Genomic DNA, 20,022 nt, shown 5'->3' with positions numbered 1-20,022 from the left:
TGGACATTTCTCTCCCTTTCCTTTCTCCTGGGTAGGAATGAAAGGGTTTTGACAGCGATGACAGAAAGAGCTGAGATGGATGAGGTGGAACGCTTCCAGCCATTGTTGGATGGATTAAAAAGTGGAACCACCATTGCACTCAAGGCAAGTGTATCCTCTGAAACTGTGTCCAAGAATAGAATTCAAGATGGAAGGACTTAGGCTCATTTGACCATGTAATAGAACACATGGAATGGTTCCCAGCTACAGGCATACCGAGATACTGCAGGTTTGCTTCCAGAACACTACATTATAACCAATATCTCAATAAAGCGAGTTAAATGAATTTTTTGTTTTCCTAGTTTCATGCATGTAAAAGTTACCTTTACTCTATACCATGGTCTGTTAAGTGTGCAGTAGTAGTATGTCTACAACCACAGTGTACCTACCTTAATTAAATACTTTATTGCTTAAAAATGCTATCATACGAGCTTTCAGCGAGTCTAATCTCTGATCACAGATCACCACAACAAATAAAATAATAATGAAAAAGTTGGATATACTCTGAGGATTACCAAAATACGACACAGAGACAAGTGAGCAAGTGCTATTGGAAAATTAGCACTTGCTTGACACAGGGTTGCCACAGACCTTCAGTTTGTTAAAAAAAAAAGAATGCGCTATATAGAGCAGTGTGATAAAGTGAAGTCCAATGAAATGAGTTGTGTCTGTATATGTTTTATATTTCAGGATTTGTTCTGAAGGGAAAATGATTATCCTTCTCTCCAAGAAGGCAGAGAAAGAGCAGCTTTCCTTATTATGAGTTGGGGAAAAGGCATGCTATCTATTTATATGCTAGGGAAGCCAAGGCTGAGAACAAAGTCTCCCATCAAATCCTTGGAATCATTTAGACCTCTGAGTTCTCCAGACCTGGACTCAAATCAGGTCTTATTGCTCTACTAGAAAGTTGTTCTTGTAGTTTTGTACTGCATCTTCTACATTACATTTGGGTCCCTCAGCATGCATGTAAAGAGAATGGAATCTTGATCTCTAGTAGGAGTCTACAATGACATGCTGCCGAATTTTCTTACTTTAGGTGGGCTGCCTACAGCTGATCAATGCTCTCATCACACAAGCTGAAGAACTTGACTTTCGAGTGCACATCCGAAGTGAACTGATGCGCTTGGGGCTACATCAAGTGTTGCAGGTGAGATGTAGCTCTTCATTAGGATGGCCACGCCACGTGCTGCGGGCTTTGACAGCCCCATCATTAAGAACCAGGTTGAAAAGCTTGGGTTTCTAGCCAGCATAGGACACTTCTGGGTTCCCTGACTTGTACTTTTGTCATTGACAGGACCTTCGAGAGATTGAAAATGATGATATGAGAGTGCAACTAAGTGTGTTTGATGAGCAAGGAGAAGAAGATTCCTATGACCTAAAGGGACGGCTGGATGACATTCGAATGGAGATGGAATATCCTTTTATGAACTGGGTTCAAGACACGTTGAGACATTCAGTGTAGATCCCTGTACAGAATGGTGTGGGGTGATGACTCAGAACAGGGCATCAGCCTGTGTGTCTTCTCAGTAGATGAGGCAGGTATCTTTTGATTGCTGTGAGCTTTATTTACCTCAGCATGGACCAGAGATCTGAGGGTTCCTATCAAAATGAGTATGGACCTCCTAGAACATGAAATCTTAGCTTACTAAGGTGTAGAGCTGGTGTTTGGAGAATATGCATAAGTCAGGGGTGGGCTTGTAATTTACTTTCTTCTCTGTGTCCCTGAGACTGACAGAGGGAGTAGTTTGGCTCCATACTGCTATTTGACACAAGTGACTTGTGTGCAGTTACCTTTTCACTTCTGTCTACTGCTTCATCTCCAAGCCAAGGACTGAGAATTCTTTATCTCTGTGTATAATACCACCCAACCCACTGGTCCCTTGGCCTAAGGCAGCTTATGGAGCTTAAAGTTTGGGGTAATGTTTACAGGAGAGGCAGCTGTTAGAATAGAAGTGGCATCTTGTGACTTTTGCCAAGAGTAGGACCATCCACCTGTCAAACATGGTTTCTAAATATATGCTTTCCTTAGCCTCTTCCCCTTTTTTACTGACTTCAGTGATGTCTTCCAGATTCTCTTAAACACAGTGAAGGATTCAAAGGCAGAGCCACACTTCCTATCCATCCTGCAGCACCTACTCTTGGTCCGAAATGACTATGAGGCCAGGTAATGGTATACCTGTGAAAAGTATTGAATTTGAGCCTAAGTAGAGAGAGCAAAATCCTTAAATTCAAAGACCGTCCATAAAGGAAAAAAGAGACAAAGACAAGGATTACAGTTCATTTTTAGTCACAGATACAAAAGGAGTTGTCAGTTGTCCTTTTAATCTGACTAAAAGGCATCCTTATGGAGGAGGTCAGAGTGTATAAGGTAAAATGTCCTTCTTTTTTTGGAGAGGGGAAGTGAGGTGGGGTTAAGATGATAGCAAAGGGAGGTACCTATTTAAGGTTCTTCCAGGTTGCCTAGAAGTAGAGATTCAGCAGTAGTGCTATCTATCACAGAAAGGATCAAGCCTGAGTTTTAGATGGGAAATGATCGGCACCAGGAGGTAGATGGCAACAAGTTTTGATTATCTGAAGAAGATGGGGTAGGTCTTGTAGAATAGCGAGTTTCCTAGCATGGCAGCATTCTTCTGTTAGTTTTATGAAAAAAGGTCTTTTTAGGAACACATCTCAGGTCTCTCTGTTATCAAAGCAATTAACTTTCCTGATCCTAAATGTCTGAAAATTATATTTTGGTTTTCCTCTGATAACCTTCTTCTCTTTCTTCCATAGACCGCAGTACTATAAGTTGATTGAAGAATGTATTTCTCAGATAGTTTTGCACAAGAATGGGGCTGATCCTGACTTCAAGTGCCGGCACCTCCAGATTGATATTGAGGGGTTGATTGGTAAGTATATTCTATCTAGCTCCTTAAAACATTGCTCTGCCTTTCATTTTTTATCTTTGTTCCAGTGAAATTTTCAGAGAAGGTATCTTTCTAGTCCGCAGGTATTTCCATTTTTGTCTTTAGGTGATAACTAGCTTCTGTGCTAGGAATATACAGACCTTTAGTTTATTGTTACATAAATCTAAAAATTTACCCCTACTCAAACATCACCCCACCTTTTGAAGGGACTTTACCTATTATCTGTGATTCCTGCTAGTCTCAGACATTCTTAAGTACCACTTGTAGGCACTCTCCAGGCCATCCAGCATGGTGGCCTTACTATAGAACAGGCACTCAGAAATTGCATGTTGAACTTAACTGAAAGATTCATTTCTTTGTCTAGAGCAGATAATTAAGAAGGATAATAAAAATAAGCAAATGGACAAAAGACTGCCCTTTGGTTATATTGAAGGGTGTAGGTGGTGGGAAAGACAAGAGAATTGGGAGCTTCACTTACTGACTTTCTTTTCAGATCAAATGATTGATAAAACAAAGGTGGAGAAATCTGAAGCTAAAGCTACAGAACTGGAAAAAAAGGTGTGTGTAAGAGATCAAAAAAATGGAAGGCCTTTCTTTCTTTCGTTTTCTTTTTAAAGATTATGATTTTTTTCTGACATGTGAAACTGTTACCTGTGATATTTTCCAAGCATTCAGCACCCAGTAGCAGTTCCTAGGGGAAACCTTTCTGGTATAGGTTTGTCACTGGAGAAACTAATATGGATGTGATCCTGAGGAGTTAATGGTATGCAGTTCTTGAGCCCCTGGGTAGGGACAGGAACGAAAGATGACTCTCATGTCTAACAGTGACAGCTCTGCGGTTTGGCTGGTATCTCAGGCCTCTTACCCCTGGAACAACAGGGACTGGAATATGTCTGAATTCTTTTTTTCTCTTCAGTTGTTAGGACTTCTGTTGTGATTGATAGGGTTTTGCTCCTAGAGGCTGCTGGGATTGTACACCATAGCTGCTCTGGTGTAAATGTCTTAACAATGTGAAATTTCTTTAAAAATTTTAGGTTTGTTGTCGTTTTGCCTTTTTTTTTTTTTTTACAGAGAGAGTGCAAGTGCGGGGTCGGGGGTGGAGGGGAGCAGCAGAGGGAGAGGAAGAGAATCTTAAGCATACTCTGTGCTGAGCACAGAGCCTGATGTAGGGCTCTATCTCACAATCCTGAGATCATGACCTGAGCTGCAATCAAGAGTCAGATGCTTGACCCACTGAGCCACCCAGGCACCCTGTTTGTTATTTGTTTTTTAATCCAAATACAGTTGACATACAATGTTAGATTAGTTTTAGGGGCGCAACATAGTGATTCAACAACTCTATACATTATGCTGTGCTTTCCACAAGTGTAGCTACCGTCTGTCACCATACAACAGTATTACAGTACTGTTCACTATATTCCCTGTGCTGTACCTTACTCCCCGTGACTTACTCCATAACTGAAAGCCTGTACCTTCCACTCCCCGCTCACCCATTTTGCCCATCTCCCACCCCCTTTCCCTCTGGCAAACACCTCTGTGTTCTCTGTATTTATCAGTTCATTTCTGCTTTTTTTGTTTTTTCATTTGTTTTTTAAAATTCCACGTATAAGTGAAATCATACAGTATTTGTCTTAGGTTGTTTTGTTTTTAGAACTCCCCAAATTAGATAGACTGGAAATGATCCCTGGTTCCCTCTACTTTAACTTTGATTTTGAGTTCAAAATTATGGTGGTCTTTTTTCCCAGGCATTTCCTAGGAAAGTGAGCTCTGTAAAGGCTTGGGACAGAACAGTGAATTTGGGGGGATAACACTCTGCTTCTTCCTGGAGAGCTTACTAGGAGCCTAATTCCTTTTTCCTTTAGTTGGACTCAGAGTTAACAGCCCGACATGAGCTACAGGTAGAAATGAAAAAGATGGAGAGCGACTTTGAGCAGAAGCTCCAGGATCTTCAGGGAGAAAAGGATGCCTTGAATTCTGAAAAGCAGCAGATTGCCACAGAGAAACAGGACTTGGAAGCAGAGGTGTCTCAGCTCACAGGAGAGGTAATGTTTGAGCAGGGAAGGTAGAGTGACCTCTAAGCCATCGGCAGCTCATGATGGGCCTGTCTTGCAGCAGGAGCCAGTCATCTTACTCCTAGGGAAGGTTTAGCTACCAATAGGTGATCTAGTTAAATGATGCATATTTTAAAAATCATTTACTGTTTTTTGTTTCATTTTGAGGTAACACACAAGATAGAAAATTTGGAAAATACGAACAATATAGAGAGTAAAAGGAGTCACAGTACTACCCAGAAATAAAACTAAGTCATCTCATAAATTCAGGAGTAAAATCCAAAAAAACTCTTCATATATTTGCTGATTTTCTCTTACTTGACAGATTAATGCCCACACTCTCTTTGCAGTTACAGTTATTTAAATGATCTGTGATATCTGATAACTTGATTACTTATGTGCTTATCTCACTAGAATATTTGATTTACTTGAACTTTGCATTTTTTAATTAAAGGGAGAATTTAACATAAAGGTTGAATTTGCTTTTTTAATGCAAAGCGTGCTGAACTAAGAACATGAAGACCTGAATTCTAGTCTTGGCTCTGCCACTAAATATCAGTGTGACTTTAGGTGAATCATTTCATCAGTCTGACTCCTTTCAGTGTCTTCATGTGTAAAAAGAAAACTCTGGATTAAGTAATTTTTTAGGTCCTTTCCAACCCCAGTGGTCCCTGAAGCGGAGTGAAGAGTACTTCCATTGATGTTGTTCCTCTAGGTTGCCAAGCTGTCCAAGGAACTGGAAGATGCCAAGAAAGAAATGACTTCTCTCTCTGCTGCAGTTACTGCTGTAGCCCCTCCTAGCAGTGCTACTGTTCCCCCTCCTCCTGACACTGTTACTCCACCCCCAGCCCCTCCTTTACCAGGAGAGCTTAGCATACCCACCCCACCTCCTCTTCCTGGAGGTGGTACCATTCCTCCTCCACCACCACCCCCGCCTTTGCCTGGGAGTGCTTCTATCCCCCCACCCCGTCCTTTGCCTGAGGGTGCTGCTATCCCCCCACCCCCTCCTTTGCCTGGGAGTGTTGGCATCCCTGTACCACCCCTTTTGCTTGAGGGTGCTGGTATCCCTCCACCCCCTCCTTTGCCTGGGAGTGCTGGCATCTCCTTACCACCTCCTTTGCCTGGGGGTGCTGGCATCCCCCCACCCCCTCCTTTGCCTGGGAGTGCTGGCATCTCCTTACCACCCCCTTTGCCTGGGGGTGCTGGCATCCCCCCACCTCCTCCTTTGCCTGGGGGTACTGGTATCCCCCCACCCCCTCCTTTGCCTGGGGGTACTGGCATGCCCCCACCCCCTCCTCCCTTGCCTGGAGGAGCAGGAATGCCACCTCCCCCTCCTCTTCCTGGTGGTCCTGGAATCCCTCCACCCCCTCCATTTCCTGGCGGTCCTGGAATTCCTCCACCTCCACCCGGAATGGGTATGCCTCCACCTCCTCCTTTTGGATTTGGAGTTCCTGCAGCCCCAGTTCTGCCATTTGGATTAACCCCAAAGAAGCTTTATAAGCCAGAGGTGCAACTCCGGAGGCCAAACTGGTCCAAGGTGAGAATTTCTGTCCATTTTTTCCTCAATAGATATCTTAAGCCAGTTTAGTTTCCTACTTTGTATTTTGTGCCCTGGTGGGCTTCTGTTTTTTATGGCTAGCATCTGTCTGTCTTCAGGTTGCACTCACACTTGTGTTTACTCAGCACAAATTAGGCATCTTCTGTGTACCAGACATCACTCTGGAGAATTCTTGGAGCCCTCTACTCTGCTACAAAACCTAAACATATCCTTAAGTTAATGTTTTTGGCCTTTTCTCTGAGGGTATGAGTGCCACGGTAACCCACAGTTTGATAATAGTCATTTCACCAGTCTGCAAGCTGTTGATAATAGTGCTGATCTGAAAGTTGGGGATTTATGGATACACCCTCCTACCTCTTCCCCATAAATGAGCTACAGAGGACATGTGTGCATAGCACAGTATTGTTTCCACTCTGTTCGATGCCCCTGTGATTCTGCTTTGGCCTTCTGCTTCCAGAAACCAAGTTAAAGGAGCTTAAGGATTTACTTATAAAATGAACAAGTATGTCAGTTAGCCAAATTGATAGGGAGAATATAATGTAGAACAAGGGAAGATGTGAAATACAACCTCAGTACTTCTAAAATTAGAGGATGTGAGGTTAGGAGGAGGATAAGTAGCATAAGTGAACCTAGCTCTTGAATGAACTGGGAGCACTATGTCCGGATCCTTCCATGCAGAGCACAGCTCTTGTGTGTCTCCGGTTAGTCTTACTCTAGTAAGTCATTGCTCAGAATCACCACCCACCTCTTCTGCATCTTAGTCAGTTTTCTAGGATGGAAAGTACAGGGCTCCAGTTAGTAACTCTTAACACCCTGCCCGTATCCACAGTTTGTTGCTGAGGACCTGTCCAAGGACTGCTTCTGGACAAAGGTGAAGGAGGACCGCTTTGAGAACAACGAACTTTTCGCCAAACTTACTCTGACCTTTTCTGCCCAGACCAAGAGTGAGTACCTTCCTCTTTCATGCACAGGTCCAGTATAGGACTTAAGAGTATCCTTTAAGTGAGTCTCCCATTCCTTTCCCTTCCCTGAGTGAGGGTTGAAGAGAGGTGGTTTTTCCCATTCGGAAGAAATTAAGATATTTTTGTATTCTGGGGACGCTGGGGTTGGGAAAGAAAACTGTTGCATTTTGGTATTTTTTTTCCCCAATTTTTTGGCATGTAGGTATTTTTTATCAGTATAACATGTTGGGGATATGAGATTAAGGTGACATGAAGCTCATTATGGGCCCATTTTGATAATACTCTTGAACGGATTCTGGCACTGTCTTTAAGGTGCCATCCCAGACCTACAAACTTAATAAGGGTTGGGCCAGTCTTTCACAGGTTAGGTGGTTGAGTGACTGTCTACAATAACAACCATGTGTGATTCTTTTTCTTTTCTTCCATTTCTTTTCAATATCTGATGCTTTTCGCTTCCTGGCCCTTTGCTCCTCCAGCTTCAAAAGGTAAGAATACAGAAGAGCCTTTTAATTGGGTATCTTGAACATTAGAGAAAAGATGTAACAGATGTAAAGGAATTTCTCTTTAGAAAACTGAGATGAGATTGGGGATTGATTTATCTTCTTTCTCTCTCTTTTTTTTTAAGAGTCTAGAAGGACCAGTAGCTGTGATGTTTAATTGACAGCATAGACAGTTGTTTTAAGTTTAAGTCGAAGCTGCCATATAGTTCTTTCTTTGGAAGGCGAGGGACACCTTAAGTATTTTAATACCATGACCTTATTTATTTATTTATTTTTTATTATACCATGACCTTACATTACTGTTGTGTTTTATAGTCTTCCAAGTGCTTTAACACATATTATTTCTTGGACCTGCCAAGAAGCCTTAAGAGATAAGCAGGTTGTATATTATCTCCATTCTGTAGCATGCTTGAACTGAATATGCGTAACTTGCCCAAGGTTAAATGACCAGATCCAGGGATCTTGTCTTCTGGTCCTTGTCTTTTTTTTTTTTTTTTTTTTTTTTAATAAATTCTTGCTTTTCTTCTTCACCTTCATATCTTCCCCTTTGTTCTGGAAGAGCTGATCTGTTCTGCCCTCTTCTTTCTTCACTTCTTAATTTTTGGTTTTGTGCTGCCTTGGGACGGGGCACTTGTAGTTTTTTCCCCTGAGGGATACAGTATTTGAATTTAATGACAGTTATAGCCTAATAATTTTGTATTTCCATCTTAGAGCTTTTTTTTGTTTCCTTAGAGGTGTATTTTGACCCTAGTGATGAAAATTAAGTGCAACTTTTGAGCATTTCCCCCTCTTCTGTCTGCCCTTCCCCTCCCCCAGTAAATAAGCACTTATTTTTTTCCTTAAGTGAACTGATGGAAGCAGGCTGCACTTTGTTCTGTTAAGGAGCCTAACACTGCTAGGAGCCCTTGGTGGCCCCTAGTTAGGTGTGTCTATCTGAGAGCCTAAGATGGCTGGGCTCAGGCGTGACCTCTTGCCTTTCACTCAGGGCAGAGTGGCCTTGTACTCTAGAATAACTGTCATCTGCTGAACAAAAGTGCAGCCAAGGGGTTGACTTCCTCTTGCTTAGTGAAAAATCCTGTGATAATGACCACTTAGGCTATTCTGGTATATCAGCAACGATTAGTTGACAGAGAAACTCAAAATCGAATGATTTCCTAATTTGTAGGTTCACAGAATCTACCCCTGTGTTGGCCTGTGGCGTAAGTCCCGTTCTCTCAGCTGTGGCCTGAGCACCACTGCACCTGCACACCGGCCAGGCGTCTTTCCTCCCGCCTCAGCCACCCCCTTCCTCTGTACATTTGTATTACTAGTGATTATAGTGAGGTTTTCTGCACTTTCGTGGTTTTCCTTGGCATTTTATTCCCACTGTGAATTGATAGTGTTTTAAAAATACCCAAGCAAGACCATATCTCATCTTTTGTCGTTTTCAGAAGTGTAACCACACTTTTTAATGCTCCTTTAGCTCTCAGATTCTGCCCTGGAAACTACTTTCTTTTCATTTGAAGGTTTTAACTTTCTACCAGCCTTGGCTCTCCCCGCCCCCCCCACCCCGAATTATTCTTAGAAAACTCTGTATCTTAATCTGAAAAAAAAAAAAAAATGAGTATGACTTAGTTGATTTAGTTTAGTGGAGTATTGATTTTTCAGGTAGTAATAGTCTGCACTACTAGATTGCTGCTCTTGTGATGAAGGAAATTCCTAGCTAGTCTTTAAATACCTTTAGCTTCAGTTAGCACTTCCAGGTATTAAATTGGCACTCTGTCTTAATTTCCTCATTTTTCCATTAGGGAACACTAGGGGATGTGTCCTCGAAAATTACGAAATCATGAGCAATTTTCCAGACATTCTAAATCTTCAATGATTTAATTTTCTGTCAAGCATAATCCTGAGTATTTACTGTTTACCCAACTCTGAGTGACCCACAGCACTCAGATGCCACAGAACTTCCCTGCTGCTCGTAGCCCTTGCTATGTCTTGTTATCATTCATTTCCCCCCCAAATAAGAACTCCCTCCCCCTTTTAAAAATTCTTTCTTCTTTGGATTTTTAATGTTTTCCTGACTTTAATGTCTGATTTATTTTTTCCTTCTCTCTTTACCTGCTTTCTTTTTTTTTTTAAGATTTTATTTATTTATTCATGAGAGAGAGAGAGAGAGAGAGATGCAGAGGGAGAAGCAGGCTCCCAAGGAGCAGGGAGCCCAATGCGGGAGTTGATCCCAGGACTCTGGGATCATGACCTGAGCCGAAGGCAGACGCTTAACCATCTGAGCCACCCAGGCGCCCCCTTTTTTTTTTTTTAAGATTTATTTATGTATTTGACAGAGAGAGACACAGCGAGAGAGGGAACACAAGCAGGGGGAGTGGGAGAGGGAGAAGCAGGCTTCCCACCAGGCAGGGAGCCTGATGCGGGACTCGATCCCAGCACCCTGGGATCATGACCTGAGCCAAAGGCAGACGCCTAACGACTGAGCCACCCAGGTGTCGCTCTTTACCTGCTTTCTTTTCCTTTGTTATAGTCTATAAATCTGTGGTGATGCAAGAGGTATTAGAATGTTGGGGTTTGTTGAATGTGTCTCTTGGGAACAAAATAGTTGCCCTAATACCATCTGCACAGGCCTCCGGTGGCAGCCAGAAGTGCTCTGTGCGGACCCCATGCCATGTGTAACTCCCACTGTGAGCATGCTGACTAATTTGCTTTTGTCTTTCCTGATGTGGTTTTGAACTTCTTCTCTTGGTGCTCAGGCTGGCAAACTCAGTGCAGACTTCCCGATAGCCCCCTTGCTCACAACAACCCAGAAACACTTCAGTAAAAAAGGCTTTGGGGTTCTTAAAGTTTATCAGGTAAGGAAATTCAAGCTCTAGCAACTTGAGAGGTGAGCGCTCAGAGGACCCACATCTTCTCAGTATGAAAGCAAGGTTGCTTTTGCTTCTGCTACTTTAAACATGTCCAGTATAAAATTTCAGAAGATCTTTATCCTTAATCCTGTTTTTCAAGTAGGTAAGCAGTTTCAGTTTCCAAGTCTCTTATTCATAGTCTTAATATTGATGATATAGTTAAATGATAGATGAATACTCATTACCACTCCATAAATATTCTGTCCTTCAGATAAAGAATTAGAGACACAGCTTGAATAACTTCCTAGGCTATATAGTGCCAGAGCCAGGATTCAGACTGTGGAGTGTGTGACTCCAAAGTCCTTGCTCTAGCCCTCTGCTTCCCAGAAGCATATGTGTCTGTCCTAAGAACTTCTGGGGGCTTAGATCCAGACAAAAGATGAAAGAAGGGGATATGCTGGCGTTTGCAACCACTTCATTCATTCAGGCACTTCTCTTTCAGTCCTTGAACTGGCAGTGACTCTTAGTACAAAAAAGGAACAGCAGATTAGGGAAAGTAGGTGAAATGCTGGATATTTAGGGTTGAGGAAGAGGAAATATGTTCTGATTCTAGTACATTCAACTGTAGCAAAACGAACCCAGCTGGACAAATAAGGCCTGCTTATCTAGTGTAGTGGAAGTTTTACTTAGATGATTTCAGGCCAATAGTTGCCAGACTTGATGAGGAAGTTATTTGGACAGGAGGTTTTTATAATGTTGCATTATTTCCTCTCTCACTTGCTAAACACAAGTCTCTGTTATTTGTTAGACATGGCTATCCCCCTTATATTTTACTGATACCCAAAACTTCCTGTATATCTACTCCAGGAACAGACATTAGAGAGAACACCCACCTTCCTCTTTTTTTTTTTTTTTTAAGATTTTATTTATTTATTTGAGAGAGAGAGAATGAGAGACAGAGAGCACGAGAGGGAAGAGGATCAGAGGGAGAAGCAGACCCCCCGCCGAGCAGGGAGCCCGATGTGGGACTCGATCCCGGGACTCCAGGATCATGACCTGAGCTGAAGGCAGTCGCTTAACCAACTGAGCCACCCAGGCGCCCCACCTTACTCTTTACATCTGCCTCCTCTAGTAATGGTTCTCCAGCCACTGCATCATTATGGTTCAGGAAGATGTGAGCCTTTTTAATAAGAGAAGGGCCCAGAGAGAGGAACCAGTCTTCCTATGTATACTACAGGTTCTCTTACACATTTTTCTCTCTTAAGGATTAGTTTCTTGTTTTTGAACTCTTGACTTCCTATAAATCACAGATTTACTCTGTCAGTTTATTCCTTGTCAGGGAATATTATGAATTCAGACCTGATAGGTAGTACTATAAAATTTGGGAGTTCTTTTCACTTTCTCACCATCCTTATGGTGATCAGCAAGGAGTCTTTTATCATAGTCTCTTTGTTGACTCTCTCTCTTGAATTCCTTGGGAACATGCTCAGTAGTTAAACTAATTTTTTTTTTCAAACTTTTCTGGGGAGCATTTTCATCACTGTGGTGATTGAGGTCATTATTTGTATGAATAAAATAACTGGTTTTTCATTCAGCTTTTCTTTTAACTCTGACTCTTTTGTTGATGACATGATCTCATGAAAAATAGTATCTCTTGAAACTGTGTGGGAAATGATAACTGTTGTCCTAAGTACAGTGGCATTTTCCTTTTTAGGTTTATTCCTTCCAAAAACCTTTTGCGCTCATAAGATCCACAAGTTAGTTACCCTCAGTAGGTGTGCATTGGCCAATATGTAGTGTTAGACCCTCTCCCTGTTAAAGTATGAGGTGCATTGTGGGAACTGTGAGAATCAGAACAGTTCTCCAAGTGATTTTCAGCAGTAACTTAGAACTCTGGCTAAAAAGTAAGATCTTGACCGGGAGTTAAGAATTTCATAAATGATAACCGTATTCTAGTTAGGATTTGACTGTGCGTCAAGATCCCAAGGTTTGTGCTCTTGTCCCATAAGTCAGAACTATTGGCAACAACCATCTGTTGCTCTCCCAGAGCTTTGTTGGTTCAGGCTTCAAGAGGAGCCTGTGGTGGGGAAGCAATCCTTTCTTTCCCCCCAGATTGAAGGGTCTTTTTTCTTTTCCCTGTGATCCTCTTTTGTCCACTAGGTGGCACTCCTTCGGTTGGATCTTTATCAGTAAGCGTACAAGTGAATCTTTAGTTTCTGCAACTTTAACCCCTTGAAACAAGATTTTGTTAGAGCTCAACATGCTCCACCTTACTCAGTGAGTCTCTTGACAGAAAGATGTCCATTCCATCAGTTCCTTACTCCTCTCAAGTGTATAGGATAAGGATGTGTGCTATTCAAGTGAATATTTGTTGGGATTGTTGTCTTTTAATTACTAATTTTCTTGGGTTCTGAGTAGGATCAGACTATTAGTGCAAAGTGTTTGGGAAGTTCCATTATATCAGATGGTACTTCCTTGTGATTTAAAAAACTTAAATCCATGGCACCTGAATTTGCTCAGTCAGTTAAGTGTCCGACTCTTGATTTCAGCTCAGGTCATGATCTCAGGGTCGTGAGATCGTGCCCAGCGTGGGGCGTGCTTAAGATTCTCTCTTGGGGCACCTGGGTGGCTCAGTCATTAAGTGTCTGCCTTTGGCTCAGGTCATGATCCCAGGGTCCCAGGATCGAGCCCCGCATCAGGCTCCCTGCTCAGCGGGAGGCCTGCTTCTCCCTCTCCCACTCCCCCTGCTTGTGTTCCCTCTCTCACTGTCTCTCTCTCTCTGTCAAATAAAGTCTTTTTTAAAAAAAAATTCTCTTTCCCTCTCCCTCTGCCCACCCCCTCAATCTCCTGCTTGCACGAGTGCACATGCACACTCTCTCTGTCTAAAAAAAAATAAAAGACCTAAATCTACTCCTATCACCTGGGGTTATGAGGAGCCCTGCGTATTTGGATTGTCCTCTCCCCATCATCAGGGGTATAAAAAATAACCTACCCGCCCCCCCCACATACCCATCTGTACTCCCAACCTTTCCATCACTATTTGCCTTGAATTCATTGGATCTAATATTAGTTTATTTATCTTGGTTTATATTACTTCCTATAGGGAGCCCCAGACTTCCAGGTCACCCTCATATCCCATACTTGAATCCCCATAAAGCTCTTTTTTTTTTTTTTTTTTTTTTTTGCTTTTTTTCATAAAGCTCTTTCTGTCTCCTATTCAGTCTCCCTCTCTGATCCTCCCTGAGTTGGTTCAGGCTTCAAGAGGAGCCTGTGGTAGGGAAGCAATCCCTTCTTTCCCCCCGATTGGAGGGTCTTTTTTCTTTTCCCTGTGATCCTCTTCTTTGTGCCCTCTGGAATTCATGTTCCATTACTAGAAAAATCTCCTCTGACATCAACTTCACCTTGTTGATCTAAAAGAGACCTGGCTTTCCCTCAACACTGCTTTCCTTCTTGCCCTCGAGTGTGGTGGGGTTTTTTCTCCCATAAACCTCATCCCAATGGACTTGGACCCACAGATGGTGTAGATGTCCTCTTTGTTGTTTATTGCCACTTTCAGATCATTCCACCTTTCTCTTTGCTAAAACCCCATAATTTTGTATCTCATGACATCAAATGACATCACCCAGTTCCTCTCTTAGTGCCGGTCATCTACTGACATCCCGAGCTATTCCTTATTCCTTAGCCAGGTTAGCTGTGGCTGCTCTTGGCAGTACTCCACGATCACTTCCACCTTAGTTCTTAGCAATTTCTACACGAAAGGGTCATAATCCTACCAATATGCTGGCTTCACAGTTCCTTGAATTGTTCTTTTCCAGTGATTTTGTCCTCTCCCTTACCTCACCCATTCAACTGCAGTCTTTCTCCAATCTTAACTTCATGCCACCCGTGTTCTAGCTTTTTACGTCTCTCTCTTTAGGACCGACTGACGCAGTCCTCCAGCCCCACTGAGACATCCAGTCCATTTGTCCTACCACCTTTCACTGTGTTTCTGCTCCTTGATGACTTCACTCTCCTCCTCAGCTAAAATTCCGTGGTTAGTCATGATAATAATCACTCTCTTCGGTGTTTTCCCCTTCCATTACTTCTCTCTGATTTCATCATAGTTGATGGGCAAAACGACAGTCTCTCTGTCTCACAGGTAGCTGTGCAAGTGAATGTGGCTGAGAAAAAACAACAAACACCTGGTCCTCCTGGATAGACTTTCTCCACTTGGCTTTCAGGGCAGCAGGTGCTGTTACTTATTCTCCTACCTCACTGGCCGTTCTTGCTTCTGGCTCCCATCTGCTCAGTTTGCATTGTGACATGCCCCTCGATCCTGCCAGGCAATCGGATATTAAACATTACGAGTCTGTTCAGCTTCCCATTCTCCTAAATTATTATTTCACGTTTTCTGTCTTCAAAGACCCAACTCCTCCTTCATCTTCATTCTCAGTTGAGCATGTCTTCCTCCTACTTCACTGAGAAAACTGAAGCCATTGGAAAAGGCACTTCTGTGAACTTCCACCATTACTGTACCCACTCTCTATCTTCCTCTCTCTTACCATGGTCCTGTTTAAGCCAGTTCCTGTACTTCATTTCAACAAATGCATAGAGTACATTAAAAATATAAAATTAAAAAATCTCCCTCTCTTTGCCTGGAGTGACCGTGGTTAACACACCTTTCACCTGCATGTGTTATTCTAGTAAAGGAATGAACGAAATCCTTTTCTTTTGTGGGGAAATGTGGAAAATTTTGATAGAACCATATTGGAAATTTAAGGGGCAGGAGAATAAAGATAAAATGACAAATATGAGAGTATACACATATTTTTTTTTATTTTTTTAAAGGAGAGTATACACATATTTTTAATGTAATCTTTGTGATCCCATGTGGTAGATATACATTTTGCATTTTGCTTAACATGATTTAGCACCTCTTGCTATCATAACATAGAGATGTACCCCATTATTTCTAATGGATAGTTATGTACTTTTTTTTTTAAGATTTATTTATTGTAGAGAGAGAAAGAGTGAGCACAGTGTGGGGAGGGCAGAGGGAGATGGAGAGAGAGAATCTCAAGCAGACTCCCTGCTGAGTGCAGAGCCCCATGCGGGGCTTGATCCCAGGACCCTGAGATCATGACCTGAGCTGAAATCAAGAATCAGACGGTTAACCGACTGAGCCACCTAGGCACCCCTCTGATGGATAGTTGTATTTTTTCAAATGCAATGTAAATGTATACAGTTGATCTCTACTGAGAAGTTACCATTTTTATATTATAAGCAGTGCTGCAGGAAAAATCATATTTATCTCTGTATTCTTGCATTTCTGCATAGTGAATTCTTAAAAATAAAATTTTGGGACCCATATTGTGTGGGGAGGGCAGAGGGAGATGGAGAGAGAGAATCTCAAGCAGACTCCCTGCTGAGTGCAGAGCCCCATGCGGGGCTTGATCCCAGGACCCTGAGATCATGACCTGAGCTGAAATCAAGAATCAGACGGTTAACCGACTGAGCCACCTAGGCACCCCTCTGATGGATAGTTGTATTTTTTCAAATGCAATGTAAATGTATACAGTTGATCTCTACTGAGAAGTTACCATTTTTATATTATAAGCAGTGCTGCAGGAAAAATCATATTTATCTCTGTATTCTTGCATTTCTGCATAGTGAATTCTTAAAAATAAAATTTTGGGACCCATATTGCTGGGTATAGGATTGTACCAATTTACCCTTCCATCAAAAATAAGAAATTACTGGGTGCCTGGGTGGCTCAGGCGGTTAAGCGTCTGCCTTTGGCTCAGGTTGTGATCTCCAGGTCTGGGATTGAGACGGGCTCCCTGCTCAGCAGGGAGTCTGCTTCTCCTTCTCCCCCTGCCACTCTCTTGCTTTCTCTCTCTCTCTGTCAAATAAATAAAATCTTTTTTTTTTTTTTAAGATTTTTATTTATTTATTTGACAGAAAGAGACACAGCGAGAGAGGGAACACAAGCAGGGGGAGTAGGAGAGGGAGAAGCAGGCTTCCCTGCTGAGCAGGGAGCCTGATGCGGGGCTCGATCCCAGGACCCTGGGATCGTGACCTGAGCCGAAGGCAGACACTTAACGACTGAACCACCCAGGTGCCCCAAATAAATAAAATCTTAAAAAAAAAAAAAATTACTTATTGTAACATCTGATAGGGGAAACTGATACCTTGCTTTTATAATCTGACCATTAATAAGATTGCACCAGAATTTTCCTTCATGCCTTGACTCTTTCCTCATCTATAAAATGAGACAGATTAACCTAAAGATTTAGCTCTTAGTTTGAAACTTCTGGTCTTGTTATGTTTTTTTTTTTTCTTTGTTTTGCTTGCATAAGCTGTCTTTGGTGTTACCTGTTCATCAGCTGAAACTTTTGTTTTGATTTTTTGCTAAAAAATTCTTGTAATGTTTTCTTTCTTCTGGTCTGAGTTTCATTCTTTTTCCCTGCACTGAGGTCAGGCATTAGAAATTGCTGCTTGTTTACAACTAGTGTTTGGGGGTAAAGAGCTACACTGATGCAAAGCTGTAAAACTTTTGCATGAAGGTTGCTCGTTTAGTTTCCACAGAAGACTTACTGGTGGAGATTTAGGAAGGGTGTCATCAGATAAAGATAATTAAACTTTAATTCTTTCTAAACTGGAGGAATTTGATATATCTGTAGTGTGCACTTTCTCCTTTTCACCACCAGATGGCACATGGATCTCTTCTGTTTTAGATGTGTCATTGTTACGTCTGGGAGTTGATGCAGTCACGTTAGAGAGAGACAACCTCCTTTGGTTTCAAATACCAACTGCATGGTATGCTGCCCTCTATCTGTCAGGAAATTCATTTGGAGGACTGATCAGTAAAATTACAACAGGAGCTGTAGCTTGCTGTTTTCCAAAAGGGTCCTTTCCCCCCACCTTGCAGCTAGTATCTTTAATAGGAGCAACGTTTGTATCTTTTTTTTTTTTTTTTTTTTGGAGGGCACAGAGGCTGGAGAATGTTTTCCTTTTTGTTTTAGTCTGATAACTTCATGAAAGCATAGCCTTCCTTTTAAAGTGCTTAAAGAGAAAATTGTTTTTTACCAGCTTGGTAGTTCGTTATATACATATTTGTAACCCCATGATATACATATTCCCGATCCCATCTCTGTCTCTACTGAATAGCTACTTGAAGCATATAATAGAACTCCCTGCTGATGATAAACACATAACTTCCCAGAGACCATCTGCTGAATTCGTTTCCTTGCGGGAACTGCCTGACCTACCTTGGGTAGAGCTTGCTGGTGCAGAAAGGTTTTTACTGTCAACCCTTTTGTATCATTTGTTAACTCCTAACTACCCCAAGATAATGCCAGTTTTAGAGCCTCTTTCTAACTATGCAAACTTCAATGTGTGCCTGTAGTACTCTTCTTGACATGCATAGACTGAAACTGTATCTTTTAAGCCCATGGCACCATCCAGCATTATCTGCAGATTTCGGATTTGATATCTGATAAAGTGACTTTTAAATGGCCTTGTCTGAGGCTTCAACCAAACAGAAGGGTATCAGTATTGTATAAATTTCTGTCATCTTGAAGTCAGTCCCTACACTTACATGTCTGTTTCTGTCAGTAATTCCCAACTTTAGTGTGTATAAGGATTATATAAGGAGCTTGTTAAAGGTATAAATTCTTGGGCTGTTTCTCCAGAGTCGAAGTTGCGGGGACTGTAGGAAGAGAGGTTTCTAATACGTACCTCATGTAAGTTTGTAGTAGGTACAGTAACCTGGCTTGATCCACGGCTTCTGTTTTTAGTTCTTTTTCCATTTTCTGCTCATTGTCTTCCTCCTCTCTGCCATGGTCTGGAAGCTGCTCTGCTTTATCTCGTGGTAACGTTTTTTTGTTTGTTTGTTTGTTTGTTTTTAAAGATTTTTATTTATTTATTTGACAGGGACACAGTGAGAAAGGAAACACAAGCTGGGAGAGTGGGAGAGGGAGAAGCAGGCTTCCTGCTGAGCAGGGAGCCCGGTGCGGGGCTCGATCCCAGGACCCTGGGATCATAACCTGAGCTGAAGGCAGACGCTTAATGACTGAGCCACCCAGGCACCCCTCTCATGATAACGTTTTGATGTCTTTCTGAGAGTAGGCATTGGATAAGTATTATCCTTGTTTTTATGGAGATCCTACAAGATCATTTAGCGGGCAATCTGACATTTTCTATTGACTGCTAACATTTTGGAGGCTCTACTTCAGGGGCACTTGTTTTTTACAAAATTCTTCTTTTGCCATCTTCTTGGCCAGGTCTCATTAGGCATCTTCGAAGGATGTTCTGAAGAAGTTCTCTGGAGTCTGTGAAGTAGCTGGGAACCACTTAGAGACTGATGAGGCTGGAGAGGATGGGTGGAGGGCAGATGATGGGAGATCTCTCGAGTTGTACAACAAAGATGGAGTTGTGTGAGATCAGGATGTCCAAATCATGATAAAGGGGCTTCAGCTGTGCAGATGTAACTCTTGTTCTTGTTCAGTTAGTCCCTCACCATGCAGAGTAGGGATCGGAGATGTATGGAGGAGGAGAAATGGGATCTCTAGGCAATGTCAAGAGCAGAGCTGGGCTTTGGGATAAGCAGGAGAGTGAGTGATCCAGTGCTCTCAGGCTGCTACTTACTGGAGCCCAAAGCAGCTGCCTCAAGGGAACAGCACTATTCTCAGCATCCCTTATATGCTTCAGGAATTGTTGGATTTGAACTTAACTTTTCTGTAAATATGGGAGCATGTCTCCACCACAAGGTGATTCCTCTGGGCTTTTTTGCTTCTCTGTTACCTGTTTTTCTGCATAGGTAATCTGGTAGTTGAAAAGTCAAGATGGTATAAAGAACGCTATTGCCACCATAGTGTTAACCCATCCCAGCGCACCCCCCCACCCTTAGAGGTCATTGTTTTTGTTTCTTGATTATGCTTTTAATGTTTTGTTTTAAGATTTTATTTATTTGAGAGAAAGAGAGAGAGCACAAGCGGGTGGAGGGGCAGAGGAAGAGGGAGAAGCAGGCTCCCCGTGGAGCAGGGAGCCTGATGCAGGACTCGATCCCAGGACCCCAGGATCATGACCCGAGCCGAAGGCAGGTGCTTTAACCGACTGAGCCACCCAGGCGCCCCGCTTTTAATGTTTTTTAAAAAACTCAATTGTAAGCAAATACTGATAGAGATTCATA

The 20,022-nt window shown here is 42.3% G+C and overlaps 1 protein-coding gene across 2 annotated transcripts in view; it reads left to right on the top strand.

Moving 5' to 3' along the window:
* DIAPH1 (diaphanous related formin 1) overlaps positions 1–20,022 on the top strand; it is a 93,725-nt gene that overhangs the window by 33,230 nt on the left and 40,473 nt on the right. For both annotated transcript variants that reach the window (XM_045894082.3, XM_054511811.2), the window contains 9 exons: positions 36–144; positions 1,076–1,186; positions 1,334–1,452; positions 2,087–2,203; positions 2,812–2,927; positions 3,439–3,503; positions 4,808–4,987; positions 5,712–6,533; positions 7,384–7,498. In XM_045894082.3, coding sequence (XP_045750038.1) covers positions 36–144; positions 1,076–1,186; positions 1,334–1,452; positions 2,087–2,203; positions 2,812–2,927; positions 3,439–3,503; positions 4,808–4,987; positions 5,712–6,533; positions 7,384–7,498 — 1,754 coding nt within the window. The remainder of the gene's footprint in view (positions 1–35; positions 145–1,075; positions 1,187–1,333; positions 1,453–2,086; positions 2,204–2,811; positions 2,928–3,438; positions 3,504–4,807; positions 4,988–5,711; positions 6,534–7,383; positions 7,499–20,022) is intronic.

This window comes from Mirounga angustirostris, unplaced genomic scaffold (genome assembly GCF_029215605.1).
Source record: "Mirounga angustirostris isolate CCGP_5_RB_7025 unplaced genomic scaffold, mMirAng1.0.hap1 SCAF_7, whole genome shotgun sequence".
In the NCBI taxonomy this organism is placed as follows: domain Eukaryota; kingdom Metazoa; phylum Chordata; class Mammalia; order Carnivora; family Phocidae; genus Mirounga; species Mirounga angustirostris.
Note: the sequence above shows the minus strand (reverse complement) of the source record. Positions and strands in the feature narration are given on the sequence as shown.